Source organism: Martes martes (assembly GCF_963455335.1).
Source record: "Martes martes genome assembly, chromosome: 16".
Classification (NCBI taxonomy): domain Eukaryota; kingdom Metazoa; phylum Chordata; class Mammalia; order Carnivora; family Mustelidae; genus Martes; species Martes martes.
The window spans coordinates 47,470,121-47,484,071 of NC_137904.1; the positions used below are offsets into that span (position 1 = coordinate 47,470,121).

Sequence of the window (13,951 nt, forward strand, 5' to 3'; positions counted from 1 at the left end):
CGTTCCAGGCCTGGTGGCTGAGCTTGTACTCCCCCACAGTACAGCCTTCTGTTCCCCAGTCATGCCCCTTTGAGTGGATTTTGTTACCCGGTAGGGTGGAGGGGAGGCGTGTGTTATGGACCCTTCCTGCTTGTCGTGTTTTCTGGAAGTTCTTTGCTTGTGCTGCTTGTCTGTCAGCGTGCCCTTCCCTCCCACCCACTCACACATCCTGGTACTGCATTCTGTTTCTAGAAATCAGCACTGAGGCTCATTTTCTAGCTCCTCCCCAGAGCCCTGACTTTATAGCAGAGCACCCATGGGATTTTTGTGTTTGAACTTAGAATATCTTGGCCTTCATTAAAAAAATGACATTTCGGGCACCGGGGTGCCTCAGTTGGTTAAGCGACTGCCTTCAGCTCAGGTCATGATCCTGGAGTCCCAGGATTGAGTCCCACATTGGGCTTCCTGCTCAGCAGAGAGTCTGCTTCTCCCTCTGACCTTCTCCCCTCTCATGCTCTCTCTCTCTCTTTCTCTTTCTCTCACATAAATAAATAAAAAAATTTTTTAAATGACATTTCTTGGCACTCCTGGCTGGTTCAGTCAGTAGAGCATAAGACTCTGGATCTCAGGGTCATGAGTTCCAGCCCCCCATTGAGCATAGAGCCTACTTAAATAAAAAAAAGTTTTTTTTTTAATGACATTGGTTATTTCTTGTCTTCCCTGTTCCTGACTCTGTCTTTCTGCTAATTTGTTCCATATTCGCCAGGTTGGTCATTAATGACTTGAGTTTATCAGCTTCAGAGTGTAGACTTCAAAATTCTTATATGAACTCCTATGTCCATTTCCATTGTAGGGACCCCCTTTACCCCCAGGAAGGCAAATTCCGCTAATTCTTTGCTCATTATTTTGGAACCAAATGAGTCAAAGTCACACTTCGATGTTCTGTATTCCATGGTTGTGGCCCATCTCTTTGGAGTGTGTTAAGGTCACTGGCAGGCTTAGAGTGCTCTCTAAGAGATGGCTATTTGAGTTCGCAGAATCCGTGCACACACTGGGATACCCACCCGCTGGGTGTGGACTTCAGGTCCCTTTAAAAATGATGTGAATTCTTAGAGAAGGACTAGCCTGCTTCAGTGGGGTCCTCTGGTGTGGTTCTCCCCAAATCCAAGTTGAAGCTCTTTGAAATGGCTTCCTGGGAGGCTTCTTTTTTTTTTTAATAATTTTTATTTATTTATTTATTTGACAGACAGAGATTGCAAGTAGGCAGAGAGAGAGAGAGGGGAGGAAGCAGGCTCCCCACTGAGCAGGGAGCCTGATGCGGGGCTCGATCCCAGGACCCTGAGATCAGGACCCGAGCCAAAGGCAGAGGCTTTAACCCACTGAGCCACCCAGGTGCCCCTCTGGGAGGCTTCTTGAAGACTTACTCTCAAGGCCTCTGAGCTTGGTTTCTTTTGAATAATTAAAATTACCATTATCACCTTGAAAACTAAACCCTGGTGAGCTCTTTGGAAATCTCGGGGGCGCCTGGGTGGCTCCATCCGTTAAGCATCCACCTTCTGCTCAGGTCATGATCTCAGATCATGATCCCAAGGACCTGGGAGACCTGGGATCATTCCCACATCTGGCTCCCTCCTCAGTAGGGAGTCTGCTTCTCCCTCTGCCCTTTACTCCAATTGTGTGTGCTCACTCTCTCTCTCTGTCACTCAAATAAATAAAATCTTTGGAAAAAAAAAGAAATCTCTTCTGCGTCCATCGTCCCCCTGTCTGGGTTGCTGGCTTTGAGACCAGGGTGAGCTCATACTGCATTCTCGTGGGTGTAGCTCTGTACTGGCAGCTCGGTGAGAACCGCTCTGTAACTTCCCTTTGTTCTTCATCTGTCCCTGTGCTTGATGTACAAGTCGAAACAGGATTATTGCTCAGTAGCTGCGTGTGCAAATTCAAGGCAGTACAAGGAAAATGAAATTCGCTCTCTGGGCTTAGTGTGGGTCTTGCAGTTTGTCAGGCACGTATATTGATGATGCATAAAAGAACAAGAATTCAGTCGAAGATCCTTCCACAAAAGGGGGGTCCATGAGGCGATGGCTGCTTATAAGTGTCTCCACTGAGTAGCAGTGCAAAGGCAGGAAGGTCGTTTCTTAGTGATTTACTTGGAAAGATTTCTGAAGTTGGGAAAAGTAATTTCTTCTATTTCCCTTATGTGAAAATGTGTTTAGTAAGTATCTGAAAGGTTGATACGCAGCAACTCTGCCTTGAACTTGTTTAACCATAGAGCTATTTAAAAATATATTTTTATGGTACTTCATAGACAAGGTCGAGGTAACTCATTCAGTAAGCTGAAATGGACTTCTAACATTGTATCAACAGTGGGACACTGTTTTGTTTCCTAACATCAACCAGTTTTTAAATTTTATAATGCTCCATATACTCTTGAGACTGAAGTGAGACTGTGCCTGGAATTTAAAAAACACATAGAGTTGTTGTTTTTTTTTTTTTTTAAGATTTTATGTATTTATTTGATAGAGAGAGAGAGAGATCACAAGTAGGCAGAGAGGCAGGCAGAGAGAGTGGGGGAAGCAGGCTCCTCACTGAGCACAGAGCCCAATGCGGGGCATGATCCCAGGACCCTGAGATCATGACCTGAGCCGAAGGCAGAGGCTTAACCCACAGAGCCACCCAGGCGAACCCCCACATAGTGTTTTTATAGGCTATAAAATAGGCCTGTAGATGATAACAACATTGAATTACTTAAGTGGAAAAGTTTTCTTTAGGCCATAAAAGACTTCCTGGTTCCTGTACTTTGTCATGGCCTTGGGGGTTTTGCAGAGCATCTGATTTTAAGGGGTTCGCCTTATTCCCTCTCTGAATGTTACTGGTTTTCCTTCCATGGTATGCCTTTCTGTGTCCCATTAGGATAATACCTAGGAGGTGCACTTGGACTAAAGTAACCTCCAGCCTTTACCAGATTCCCCGACTTCATAGTCTCCCTGCGTCAGGGACCATCTAGAGACCTGGCAGACGAGTGCAGGCAGTTATGCCAGGGTGGAGCGAGAGAAGAGTCAGTAAGCTATCTGGGGACTGAGGATTATGGGCCTAGGGAAAAGTTGGGCTTGATACCCTCTCAGTTAAGAGGCATCTGTCACTGTGGGCTTTCTTGCATGGGAGGGACATACTTTCTAGTATGGAAAGCTTTTCCACAGAGCTGAGTCCCACAGCCAACTACAGTTTACAGTGATGCAGAAAGATGGCCACAACCAGGAAATCCAGTACAGGCTGGAGGTAACTTTTTTTTTTTTTAAGGTTTTATTTATTTATTTGACAGACAGAGATCACAAGCAGGCAGAGAGGAAGGGAAGCAGGCTTCCTGCTGAGCAGAGAGCCCGATGTGGCGCTCTATCCCAGGACCCCAGGATTATGGCCTGAGCCGAAGGCAGAGGCTTTAACCCACTGAGCCACCGAGGCGCCCCTGGAGGTAACTTTAGTCCAAGTGTAAGGTCATGAAGTCTGGATGCCAGTGCTCCTCCCAGGCCTAGGAATAGGTACATCTCCCACAGGAGATGGCTGCTCATGGCTGCAGATTGCCTTCTCCCTACACAGTACCGCTTGTTATGAGAGAATAATTAATATTCATAATCACCCCAAGACATTTTAAGACCAGGTACACTTTCTGAATTATAAAATAAAGCTTAAATGGAATTTATCATAATGGTGTGGAAAATGTATTTTATACTATTTTAATTCTTCGGAAATTGGCTGTCTAGAATATACAGCCAAAGCCCTGCACTTAGCTCATCCTGCAGATGAACGTTCCCTGGATTCTCAGGTGGGACTACTGACTTTACCTTTTCAGTGGAAGATTTCCAGGGAGGATGGCAGAGTAACATTAGGCATTAGTCTCAGGCTGACAATGCCAAAATCAGTGTAGACATGGCAGAAACCAGCTGCAGTTGACCCTTAAACAGCAGGGGTTTGAACTGCATGGGTCTACTTACATGTGAACTTTTTTTTTTTTTAAGATTTTATTTATTTATTTGACAGAGAGACATCACAAGTGGGCAGAGAGGCAGGCAGAGAGAGAGAGGGAAGCAGGCTCCCTGCTGATTAGAGAGCCCGATGTGGGGCTCGATCCCAGGACCCTGAGAATCATGTGCTGAGCCAAAGGCAGAGGCTTAACCCACTGAGCCACCTAGGCACCCCTACATGTGAACTTTTAACAGTACAGCACTATAAAATGTATTTTCCTTTAGCTTTCCTTGATAATATTTTCTTGTCTCTAGCTTACTTTATTTGAAGAATACAGTGTATAATATACACAACTAGAAAATCTGTGTTAATTGGCTTATGTTATTTGTAAGGCCTCATCAATAGTAGGGTATTAATAGCTAATTTGGGGAGAGTCAAAAGTTGTGTGCAGATTTTCAACTGTCGGGGGTTGGTGCCCCTAACTAACCCCTGTGTTGTTCAAGGGTCAGCTGTCCAACCATAGTTAAGAAAGCTGAGCTGCAAGGTGAGACTTAAAGCTCATCAGTAAAATAAAGAAAACCCAATACAAAGGTAAAATAAGAGGAAGGAAACCCAGAAATCAGTAAGCATTGGGAGAAAACATTAGGGAGCAAATGAATGGAAAATGGGAAAGAAACACAGTATAATGTGATTTGTGTCTCCGTAAAGATGAGAGGCCTCAGGAAACAATGAAGTGCTGTAGGAGATGTTTATGAGACTGACGCGCTGCCTACTGCGCTAAGGAGGCCGGTTGTAGGAGATGTTTAAATGTGGCTACGAGACTGTTGTCTGCTGCATTCGTGGGCCGTGTCATGCAGAGGGCCTGGCCCCTTTACTGGCTCACAGACAGGCAGGTTTCACGTAGTCGCTTTGTGGCAGGGGTGGCTGGTGCCTCACTGTTCTTTTCCCCAGATCCCAGGTGCCGGGCTTTGCGCATGGTGATCCCCCAGTCTGCGCCAGCTGACAGTCGCCCCGGGTCCTGCAGGCCTGATTCAGGCAGTGCTCATGACTGTTTCGCTAGCTTGGAGACAGACCTCAGCAACATGGAGCTGCCTTTTTCCTCCTCCTCTCCTCCCTTTGCAGTGCCGCCTTGAGCTTTAGATCCAGCTGGAGAAGTCTCACTCAGCCTGATGCGCCGGGTGGGTGGGAGTAGGGGTGAGGAAGGGTTTCCAAAAAGACTGCTTTGGGCTGTCATCGTTTTAGATCCAGGGCTCCCAGGACGTGTTGGTGGTATGAATTTGCCACCGTTAACAATGACCATTTGCCTTTGGGGCCGGCACTCTAGCAATCTGAAGAAAAGAAACATAAAATAAAAACCAGAATTGAAAAGGTCCATCCGGACAAATAGGACATTTCTCCCACAGCCCTCCCCCTTACCCTGTTCCCACCCCGCAGAGCTGGCGGGAGGGCGGCGAGCTGCTGGTGTCCTCCGAATGCCCCTCCGGGACTGGATTCTCTAGTCAGCTCCTGAAGCCAGCGGGCCTGATTAAGGAAGGTCTGGCTCCACAGAAAGCTCTTTGTCGGTGTCGCTCAAAACAGATGATTTTTTAAAAACCCTGCATCAGTATTTACTTTGTCTTACAGTGGTTTGAGTCCAGCCAATGACACTGGAGCCAAAAAGAAGAAAAAGAAACAGAAGAAGAAGAAAGAGAAAGGCAGTGAGACAGACTCAGCCCAGGATCAGCCCGTGAAGGTAACAAGGAGGCTCTGTTTCCGTGTGACCGAGAGTCGCTTTTTCAGAGGAGGGAGTTGCGGGTCAGTGCGGAGAGCAGTTCAGGCTGACCCGTCTCCACTGGTATTGCTTCAGGACGGAGGGGGTGGATCCCTCTGCTGCCCTCTGCTGCCCCTGACCGAGGGGATGAAACTGCTCTGGGTCCTTAGGAGCCACAGCAGGTTACACGCCATCTGCTGAGCATGTTTCCCCCTCAGTGCGCGTAGGCGAGAGGCTGTGCGAGGTGCATGACAGCCAGCCCGCGGGGACAGGCTCTCCACCTGGAGCGGCGGTTCTCAGCCCTTTCTGTCCTGAGTCCCCACCCCTGGGAGGAGAAGAGGCCTGCACTTTTGAAGGCCACCCTTTAGATACCGCCAGCATTCCCTGATGGCCCTCGTGGCCGTGCTGGAAACGGCGAAGCCCCTGCAGCTTCGAGCCACTGGCCTAGAGCGGTCGGCCCAGGACTGACACCCCGACCCGAACCGGGAGAACGGGGAGGGATGGGTTAGTTCCGGAAATGAAACAACACTGAAACAAGAAAACTTTTTTCGGGCAAGTGCTGCCCCCTTCAGAGTAGACCCTGGGAGAAGCCTGAACGTATGATCCCTCTCTTAGAATTACCTCCAGAACAGTGTCTAAGCCTCACAAGAAATCCAGTCTCACTCCGGTAGCCCACACTTTGTTGTATGCCACAAATGTCGTGCTCCAGCTTGAATTTCCTACCTTGTTGAGAAATGGCTTCAAGTGATTTTTTTTTTTTTAAGATTTTCTTTATTATTTGACAGAAAGAGACACAGCGAGAGAGGGAACACAAACGGGGAGTAGGAGAGGGAGAAGCAGGCTTCCCACTGGAGCAGGGAGCCCGATGAGGGGCTCCATCCCAGGACCCTGGGATCATGAGCTGAAGGCAGACACTTAACAACTGAGCCACCCAGGCGCTCCTTCCAGTGATTTTTTTACTATTCTCAACATTAAATCCACTATGGGAAGGGGAAAAAAACCAAATACCATTATTGACCGCCTGCTTCTCCCACTCCCACTCCCCCTGCTTGTGTTCCCTCTCTCACTATGTCTCTTTCTGTCAAATAAATAAAATCTTTTTAAAAAATGAACATACTGGGGCGCCTGGGTGGCTCAGTGGTTAAAGCCTCTGCCTTTGGCTCGGGTCATGATCTCAGGGTCCTGGGATCGAGCCCCGCATCAGGCTCCCTGCTCGGCGGGGAGCCTGCTTCTCTCTCTCCCTCTGCCTGCCTCTGCCTACTTGTGATCTCTATTTCCCTGTCAATTAAATAAAAATAAAATCTTTAAAAAAAATGAACATACTGTTCATTGGATTATTAATTTATATTATTATATAATATATAATTTATATTATATATAATGACAATACATATTAGAATTTCAAATGTGCATATCCTTTGACCCAGAAGGTCTCTTTCTTAGACTTTATCTGAGAAAGGTATATCATATCCCAGTGAGCAAAATAGATGTATAAGAAAATTCATGATGGCATTTTTTGTAAAGCTGAAGAACAAAACCACGAAAATGCCCATCAGTGAAGGTTGCTAAATATATTGTGGTCCGTCCACAAAGTGGACTCAGTTCAAATGAGCAGGTCTGCGTGTCCACATGGAAGGGTCTCTAAGATGTAGTGTTTATTTTTTTTTTTTAAAGATTTTATTTATTTATGTGTCAGAGAAAGAGAGCACAAGTGGCAGGCAGAAGCAGAGGGGGAAGCAGGCTCCCTGCTGAGCAAGGAGCCCAATGCAGGACTCAGTCCCAGGACCCTGTGATCGTGACCTGAGCCGAAGGCAGAGGCTTTAACCCACTGAGCCACCCAGGTGCCCCCCCAAGACATAGTTTTTAAGGAAGAACAAACAGCATATAGAATAATAACATCTGGGGCGCCTGGGTGGCTCAGTGGGTTAAAGCCTCTGCCTTCGGCTCGGGTCATGATCCCAGGGTCCTGGGATTGAGCCCCGCATTGAGCTCTCTGCTCAGCGGGGAGCCTGCTTTCTCCTCTCTCTCTGCCTGCCTCTCTGCCTACTTGTGATCTCTGTCTGTCAAATAAATAAATAAAATCTTTAAAAAAAAAAAAGGAATAATAACATCTGACCCAATTCTGTTTTTTTGACAATTGTGCGTGTGTGCTTGGAGCTTGCATAGAAAAAAGCCTGAAATTATATTTATCTCTTTTCACCCTACCTCCTAAATTAAGACTGTTGATGATAAGGATTATATTTAAGAGGTGGGATTGTTGGCTGTTTACTTTCTATATATAGTATATATTTCTGCATTGTTTGAAATTTTACACTGAACGTGTATTCCTTTGGCCACCAAACAAAGAGGCTAAGAAGGATAAGCACCCACCGTCCAGAGATCGCATCGCCAACCACTCTTTCTCTGGTTGTCATATGACATCTGACCTCTGGGATTGGGATGGAGGAACCACACCCCTTCCTTGAGTTACACCCCTTAACTCTTGCACTTGTGATTAATCAAAAGTGCTTGTTAACATAATGGGCCTTTTCTCTCCCCAACTTTGTCTCATCCAGATGAACTCTTTGCCAGCCGAGAGGATCCAGGAAATACAGAAGGCCATTGAACTCTTCTCAGTGGGTCAGGGGCCTGCCAAAACCATGGAGGAGGCTAGCAAGCGAAGCTACCAGTTCTGGGACACGCAGCCCGTCCCCAAACTGGGTATGTATGTGGTTTCTTCCCCAGGCGATGGGGAGGGATGTGTCTTACCCATGCGTCGGGTGCCACACTGAGTTTGTGGGGGGAGGATGGAAGAAGAGTCTTGGAGTTCCTTGGTGGTTATTTTTAGAGGGTAGTCTTTAAAATGCAGTGTAGGAAACACTAATGTTCAGGGACCTTACTGTTTCACAGGAGTACGTATCGAGAGCAAGCACTGATTCCTTTAGTCCGTTGTCATCTACTGTAAATCTACAAAGAAACTGTATTGCCACAGGCTGAGTGGGGTTGTGCCCCCACAGGTCTGTCTTCCCATAGGGATTTTGTAGAGAGACTTCTTGCTTGTTGGCGTGGGCCGAGTCCCCAGTCCCTTGCCTTTGTCTCAGCCAGTGCATGCTTCCCAACTGCACGTCACCTGACAGTTTGCTCAACAGTGATGGCTCTACCCCGGGAATGCCCTCTGCAGGTCTGGTTGGCACCCTTTAAAAAAGCCCTACTGAGCTCGTAAAGGGGTGGGACAGGCGGAAAAGCTAAAAGGATTCTAGAGAGACCGACACAGTAGAGTTAGAGACGCATTCTAAGACTGAGCCACAGCTAACATTGATGGCCAACTTCAGACCTAACTATTGAGAAGTTTCAGGAGCAGTTGCACCACGATTCTGGGCCTATTGATGGCCCAATGCCCATTTTCTCTGTGACTGAGAAAGTGTGTTGAGAAGACATGCGTTCAGATACCAAATGTAAGTGGCCTTTAGGTTGTGTGTGTGACTGGTCTCTTCCAGAATGTTTGATGGGGAAGAAGGGGTGAGGGCAGGGCAGGGCCAAAGACTGGAGAGGGGAAAGGGGCAGCTGTGCCCACAGAGATGATCTGTTCCAGAGGTGGGCAGTGCTACTCAGTGTGGTCCTCAGACCAGCAGGGTGCGCATTGCCTAAGAGTTGTGGACATGTGGACTCTCAGGTCCCCCGTCAATCCTGTGGCATTGGAACCTGGAGGGCATTTGTGTCCACTCCGCAGGTTTCAGGCACTACTATAGAGCAGATGCCGTTCTTGGGCAGCTCAGTCACCATCCAGAAGCGAGCTGAGGTGCGCCCCCACGGAGAGCGGAAAGCAGAGCACTGCCTGGGTGGTGAGGGGTGGTGATTTGGCAGCAGGCACTATTCCAGAACCCTGTCCCGACCCATCTGCCTTGTCTGTCAGGCTGCCCAGGTCAGCCAGGTCCCAGGCCCACTGGCTGAGCCCTCCAGCAAGGCTGTGGGTCACAGTAATGCTGTTAGTAGGGCATTACCAGGAGCGGGTCCCAGTGATGACTCCCCACCAAGGAGCAGGAAGAATGTCAAGAGCGACACCCTCCACCTCTGAGTGAAATGCTTGATGAGGCATTCTGTGGTGGCCACCAGGCATCTTGGCCCAGTTTTCAGATGGGTTTTGGGGTTTTTGGTCCGATTTTATTTTTCATTAAGAATTTGCAAATGGGGGAACGCCTGAGTGGCTCAGTTGTTAAGCGTCTGCCTTCAGCTTGGGTCGTGATCCCAGGGTCCTAGGATTGAGCCCCGTATTGGGCTCCCTGCTCAGCGGGATGCCTGCCTCTCCCTCTCACACTCCCCCTGCTTGTGTTCCCCTTCTCACTGCCTCTCTTTGTCATAAATAAATTAAAACCTTAAAAAAAAAAAAGATAAAAAGAAAAAGAATTTGCAAATGGGTAACTTAGCTCCATTCTGAGTTGGGGTCCATGGACTTCTTTCTGTTCCTCATCAGTCCAGTTACTCTATGTTATCTGCCTCCGTTTCTCCTCCCATAAATGTAGGGTCTCCAGTTTCACTGTCAGAAAGTTTGTGAGAAAGCCACACGGTTGCTACGGGAGCCCTGACGCCCTCAGGAAGGTGGAATGAGCTCAGCTGTTATTTCTTCTGGATGTGCCTCCTGGGCTGTGTGTGATGTGGGGCCCAGGGGAAGGGCCGTTGCTCTGAGCACCTGACCAGGCTGCCTTTCAGGTCCATGGTCAGGCCCAAAGGAAGGCTTCCCTCGTTTTTGTGAGGCGTCCCGCAGGGAGTACCACCTCAGAAGCTTCGGTTGGCCCGCGTGGCTGAGGTGCCAGCCTAGTTCTCCTCGGGGTAGTGTGACTTACAGCTGCTTCTTGCTGTGATCTTCCCCACCAGTGGTCGCGAAGCCTTTCAAGTATACTGTTTACTGCCCACCTTGTCGGGAGAGGTGTGATTAGGTTGTATACCGCTAAAGAGACCTGGGATTTTGTAGTTTACAGTCTTAAATTCGCCATGGAGAAGCCTTTTGAACAGCAGCTGTTCTAGGCTGTGTGACAGTGACGGTTCTGTGTTCCCAAATGCACACACAGTTCTGTTCTCAAATAAACTTTGAATCTCCTCTGTGGATTGGAATTTCACCATTCTTAGACTCGTTTGTACAAGTAACTACCCAAGGGAGAACCCAGACTTGTACATGGTTTCTTTGGGCTGTGAGAGAGAAGCCTCCCCGCTCTCACCCTCTTCCTTGCCCTATCTGTTTGGTTTCAGGTCTCCCAAATCTCGTTCTTTGCTTCCAAGTCGCTCATGGTTGCTGTGGTGCGTGGTTTTGGATCTTTGATGTTGAAAGGCAGAGAGAATTTTGTGGGGAGAATGTACAGAAAGAAGCCCTCTGAAAGTACAAAGTTTTCTTTTTAAAGTTCCCAGCATCCTTACTTGGTTACTGGGTCCAGGTGGCCTAGTGACCGTTGGCTGGGTGTACCCTGACCATTCTGTGGCAGTTTCCCACCGCTGCCCAGCAGGAGGCGCTCGAGAGCCCCGAGAAGGTGGAAGACCCGCTTCTCCCCGCAGGTGGCAGCTGCTAATAGGACAGTGCAGGAGCCTAGGGCTGCTCCCCAGCTCTGTTGGCACCCCAGAGTCCTGGAACTCTGCTTTGTCAGCTATGTCTTGCAGATACCAAACAGCGTTGAGATGACCTAGGAAAGCTGGCTTATCATGGTCAGGGACCCTCATCCTGCTGTGGGGGAGGTGTCTGCTCACCTGTCTGTTGGGGCCTGTGGTGACCAGGGCTTGTGCCATCCCATCACACCAGCTCCTGCCCCAGGACTGCTACGCCCTGGGATTCCATGAACACGTGGTGAGGGAGTGAATGGAAATGCTCATTGCACACAGGACCTAGTAACCAGCCTAAGGGAAAAGATTTGGCCTTGAGATGATTGTAGTACAGTGGGGAAGACTACCAATATCTTGCCCATGGAAATCATTTTAAAAAAAAATAAGAAAGAGGTTCTGAAGTTAAATGTATTTTGGAAAAGGTATAAATTCAGTACAAGGCAGGGACCGACCAACACCTCCACAGGACTGGCAGAGAGATCCTTGGGACCTGCCGAGGACATAGCCCTCTTGGCTTTGTGAGCCCCAAACATTTCACATGGCGGTGGACTGGAAGTAGATTGACTTACATTAAATTAATTCATTAGGCCTATTTTGTGAATAAATCAAAAGGCCGGTTTCTAAACTAGGGAAGAAAAATATAACCTCTTTCCCAAGCAAATCTCCCGGGAAGCCGGATGGTAAATAGGAGGTGGTCGGTTGCTTCCTTGCCTGCACTTTCCAGTTTGTGACCCCTAGAACACTGGTAATGACTTACTAAGTACTTCCCCAGAAGGTGGTCCATCTTGTGGGAACGGGGACCTTGTCTTTTCCCTGCTGTGCGCTTGGGCCCAGTGTCTGACGTGGGTCGGTGCTTGGTACATGTGCTGAGTGAGGGAGAGTAAGACGGTCAGTCCTAACAGCCTTGTCCTCACCTCACAGCCTGAGGTGGTCACTTCTACTACACCTTCCCCACGGGCCCGTTACCGCTGCCTTCAGCACATTAGAAAGACATATTTGGGCCAGGGCTCTGCAAGTCAGTAAAAGCCTGAATTGAGTGCCGAGTGTGTATAGAGCCAGATGCTGGGAGCAAGCAGTGTACTGAGTCGGTCCCTTTTGAAGGCTCCGTTTTCAGAATGTACTAAACATTGCATTCTTTCAAGTGTGAATATGAATGAGCTCTGAATTGTGGAAACCAAATCATTCCAAGGGCCAAAAATAAGTGGTCAAGTTTGTTCAGGTGTATCTCATGCATGGGCATCGGAGCTGTATCTTCTGAGCCTACCCTTCCCTGCCCCCAGCACTGTCTGCACACTGCACAGGGGAGGGGTGGCATCCAGGGCGGGGGTGTGGCAGAGGGTAACTTCCCGGAAGCATTGTGTAGATTCGGTGATTCAGCCTAAAGACACTTGTAGGGCTCTGTAAACACTGAGGGCCCAAGCTGGCAGCAGCAGTTAACTGGCCCACATTGCTGAAGGCCAAGGCTGGCAGGGCTGAGATTGAGCCTGGCGCCTCGCTGCCATCGTCTGGTTCAGCAGTGGGCCCCGTACATTGTTGTTGCTGTTGACACAAAAGCAGCCTTGTTGCAACTCCTTATAAATCCATCCAGGTTGATGGGCCTGGGCCAGGACCATGATGGTCCTTTTTATACCAGCCGGGAGGCAGGAAGCCAAATGAGTCAAGATAAATGTTTGCCATTTAGTAACCAAAGGGAGATGTAAAAGAATTTCCAAAAAAACCAACCACCTTGGATCTCAGTGATTGTTCTGAGGCTTTGCTACGAGTTGGCTCTCATCTGGGGACTAAGGGTAGCTGGAGAGACGGTCTGCAGTTGCCAGGCACAAAGTGTTCTTCTAGATGGAGGGCTCCTAGGGACAGGAGGAATTTGCTGTGGTCGATGTTTGAGCTGAGTCCCCCACCCCCTACCCCAAGACAGAGGGTGAGGCTGACAGCTGTGCTCTTCTTCCAGGAGAAGTGGTGAACACCCATGGGCCTGTGGAGCCTGACAAAGACAACATCCGCCAGGAGCCCTACACCCTGCCCCAGGGCTTCACCTGGGATGCCCTGGACCTGGGGGACCGTGGTGTGGTGAGTAGGCCTGGGTAGGCCACTCTGTGGATTGGGCGCCATTTTCTGTGAGCCCTGCTGTCATGTGGAGACACCTGCTCCTCAGGCCTTCCTCAGGGACTTTCTTGAGAGCCGATCCAAGCAGGTTGGAGTAGACACGCGTGTGCGTGTGTGCGTGTGCACACATACGCGCACACACACACACACACACACACACACCCCACCTTGGCCCCCATCTGTTGCCTCTGAGGCCTGCCCAAGACGCCATATATTTTTTTTCAGATTTTATTTTTTAAGTAATCTCTACACCCAATGTGGGTCTCAGACTCGCAAACCCAAGCCCAAGAGTCGCATGCTCCCCCCCCCCCCCCCGCCAAGATGCCATATGAAATAGTCTCTGGCTTCTCAGACAAATCGAGAGTTAAGCTGTGTAGCTCCCCAAGGCGCTACCTTTCTGGCGTGCGGTTGTTGTCTAGTTCATCTGTGTGTTCATTCCCCGTCTTACGACGGAGTGGCTGGGTAGCGGGATGCCATTCTTGCTCTGTCGCTGTATGTACTAAAGTCTGCTGCTCTGGCTCTCGGGGGCTCGGTTCCCTCGTTCAGCTAGGGTGCTTGTTCCAAAAGAGTCCCTGCCATGCCAGGAGCAAAACG

The 13,951-nt window shown here is 48.9% G+C and overlaps 1 protein-coding gene across 1 annotated transcript in view; it reads left to right on the forward strand.

Annotated features, from left to right (window-relative positions):
* Positions 1-13,951, forward strand: part of NMT1 (N-myristoyltransferase 1) — a 29,402-nt gene that overhangs the window by 7,007 nt on the left and 8,444 nt on the right. Inside the window, exons 2-4 of the mRNA XM_080825827.1 lie at positions 5,563-5,671; positions 8,245-8,389; positions 13,203-13,321. Coding sequence (XP_080681953.1) covers positions 5,563-5,671; positions 8,245-8,389; positions 13,203-13,321 — 373 coding nt within the window. The remainder of the gene's footprint in view (positions 1-5,562; positions 5,672-8,244; positions 8,390-13,202; positions 13,322-13,951) is intronic.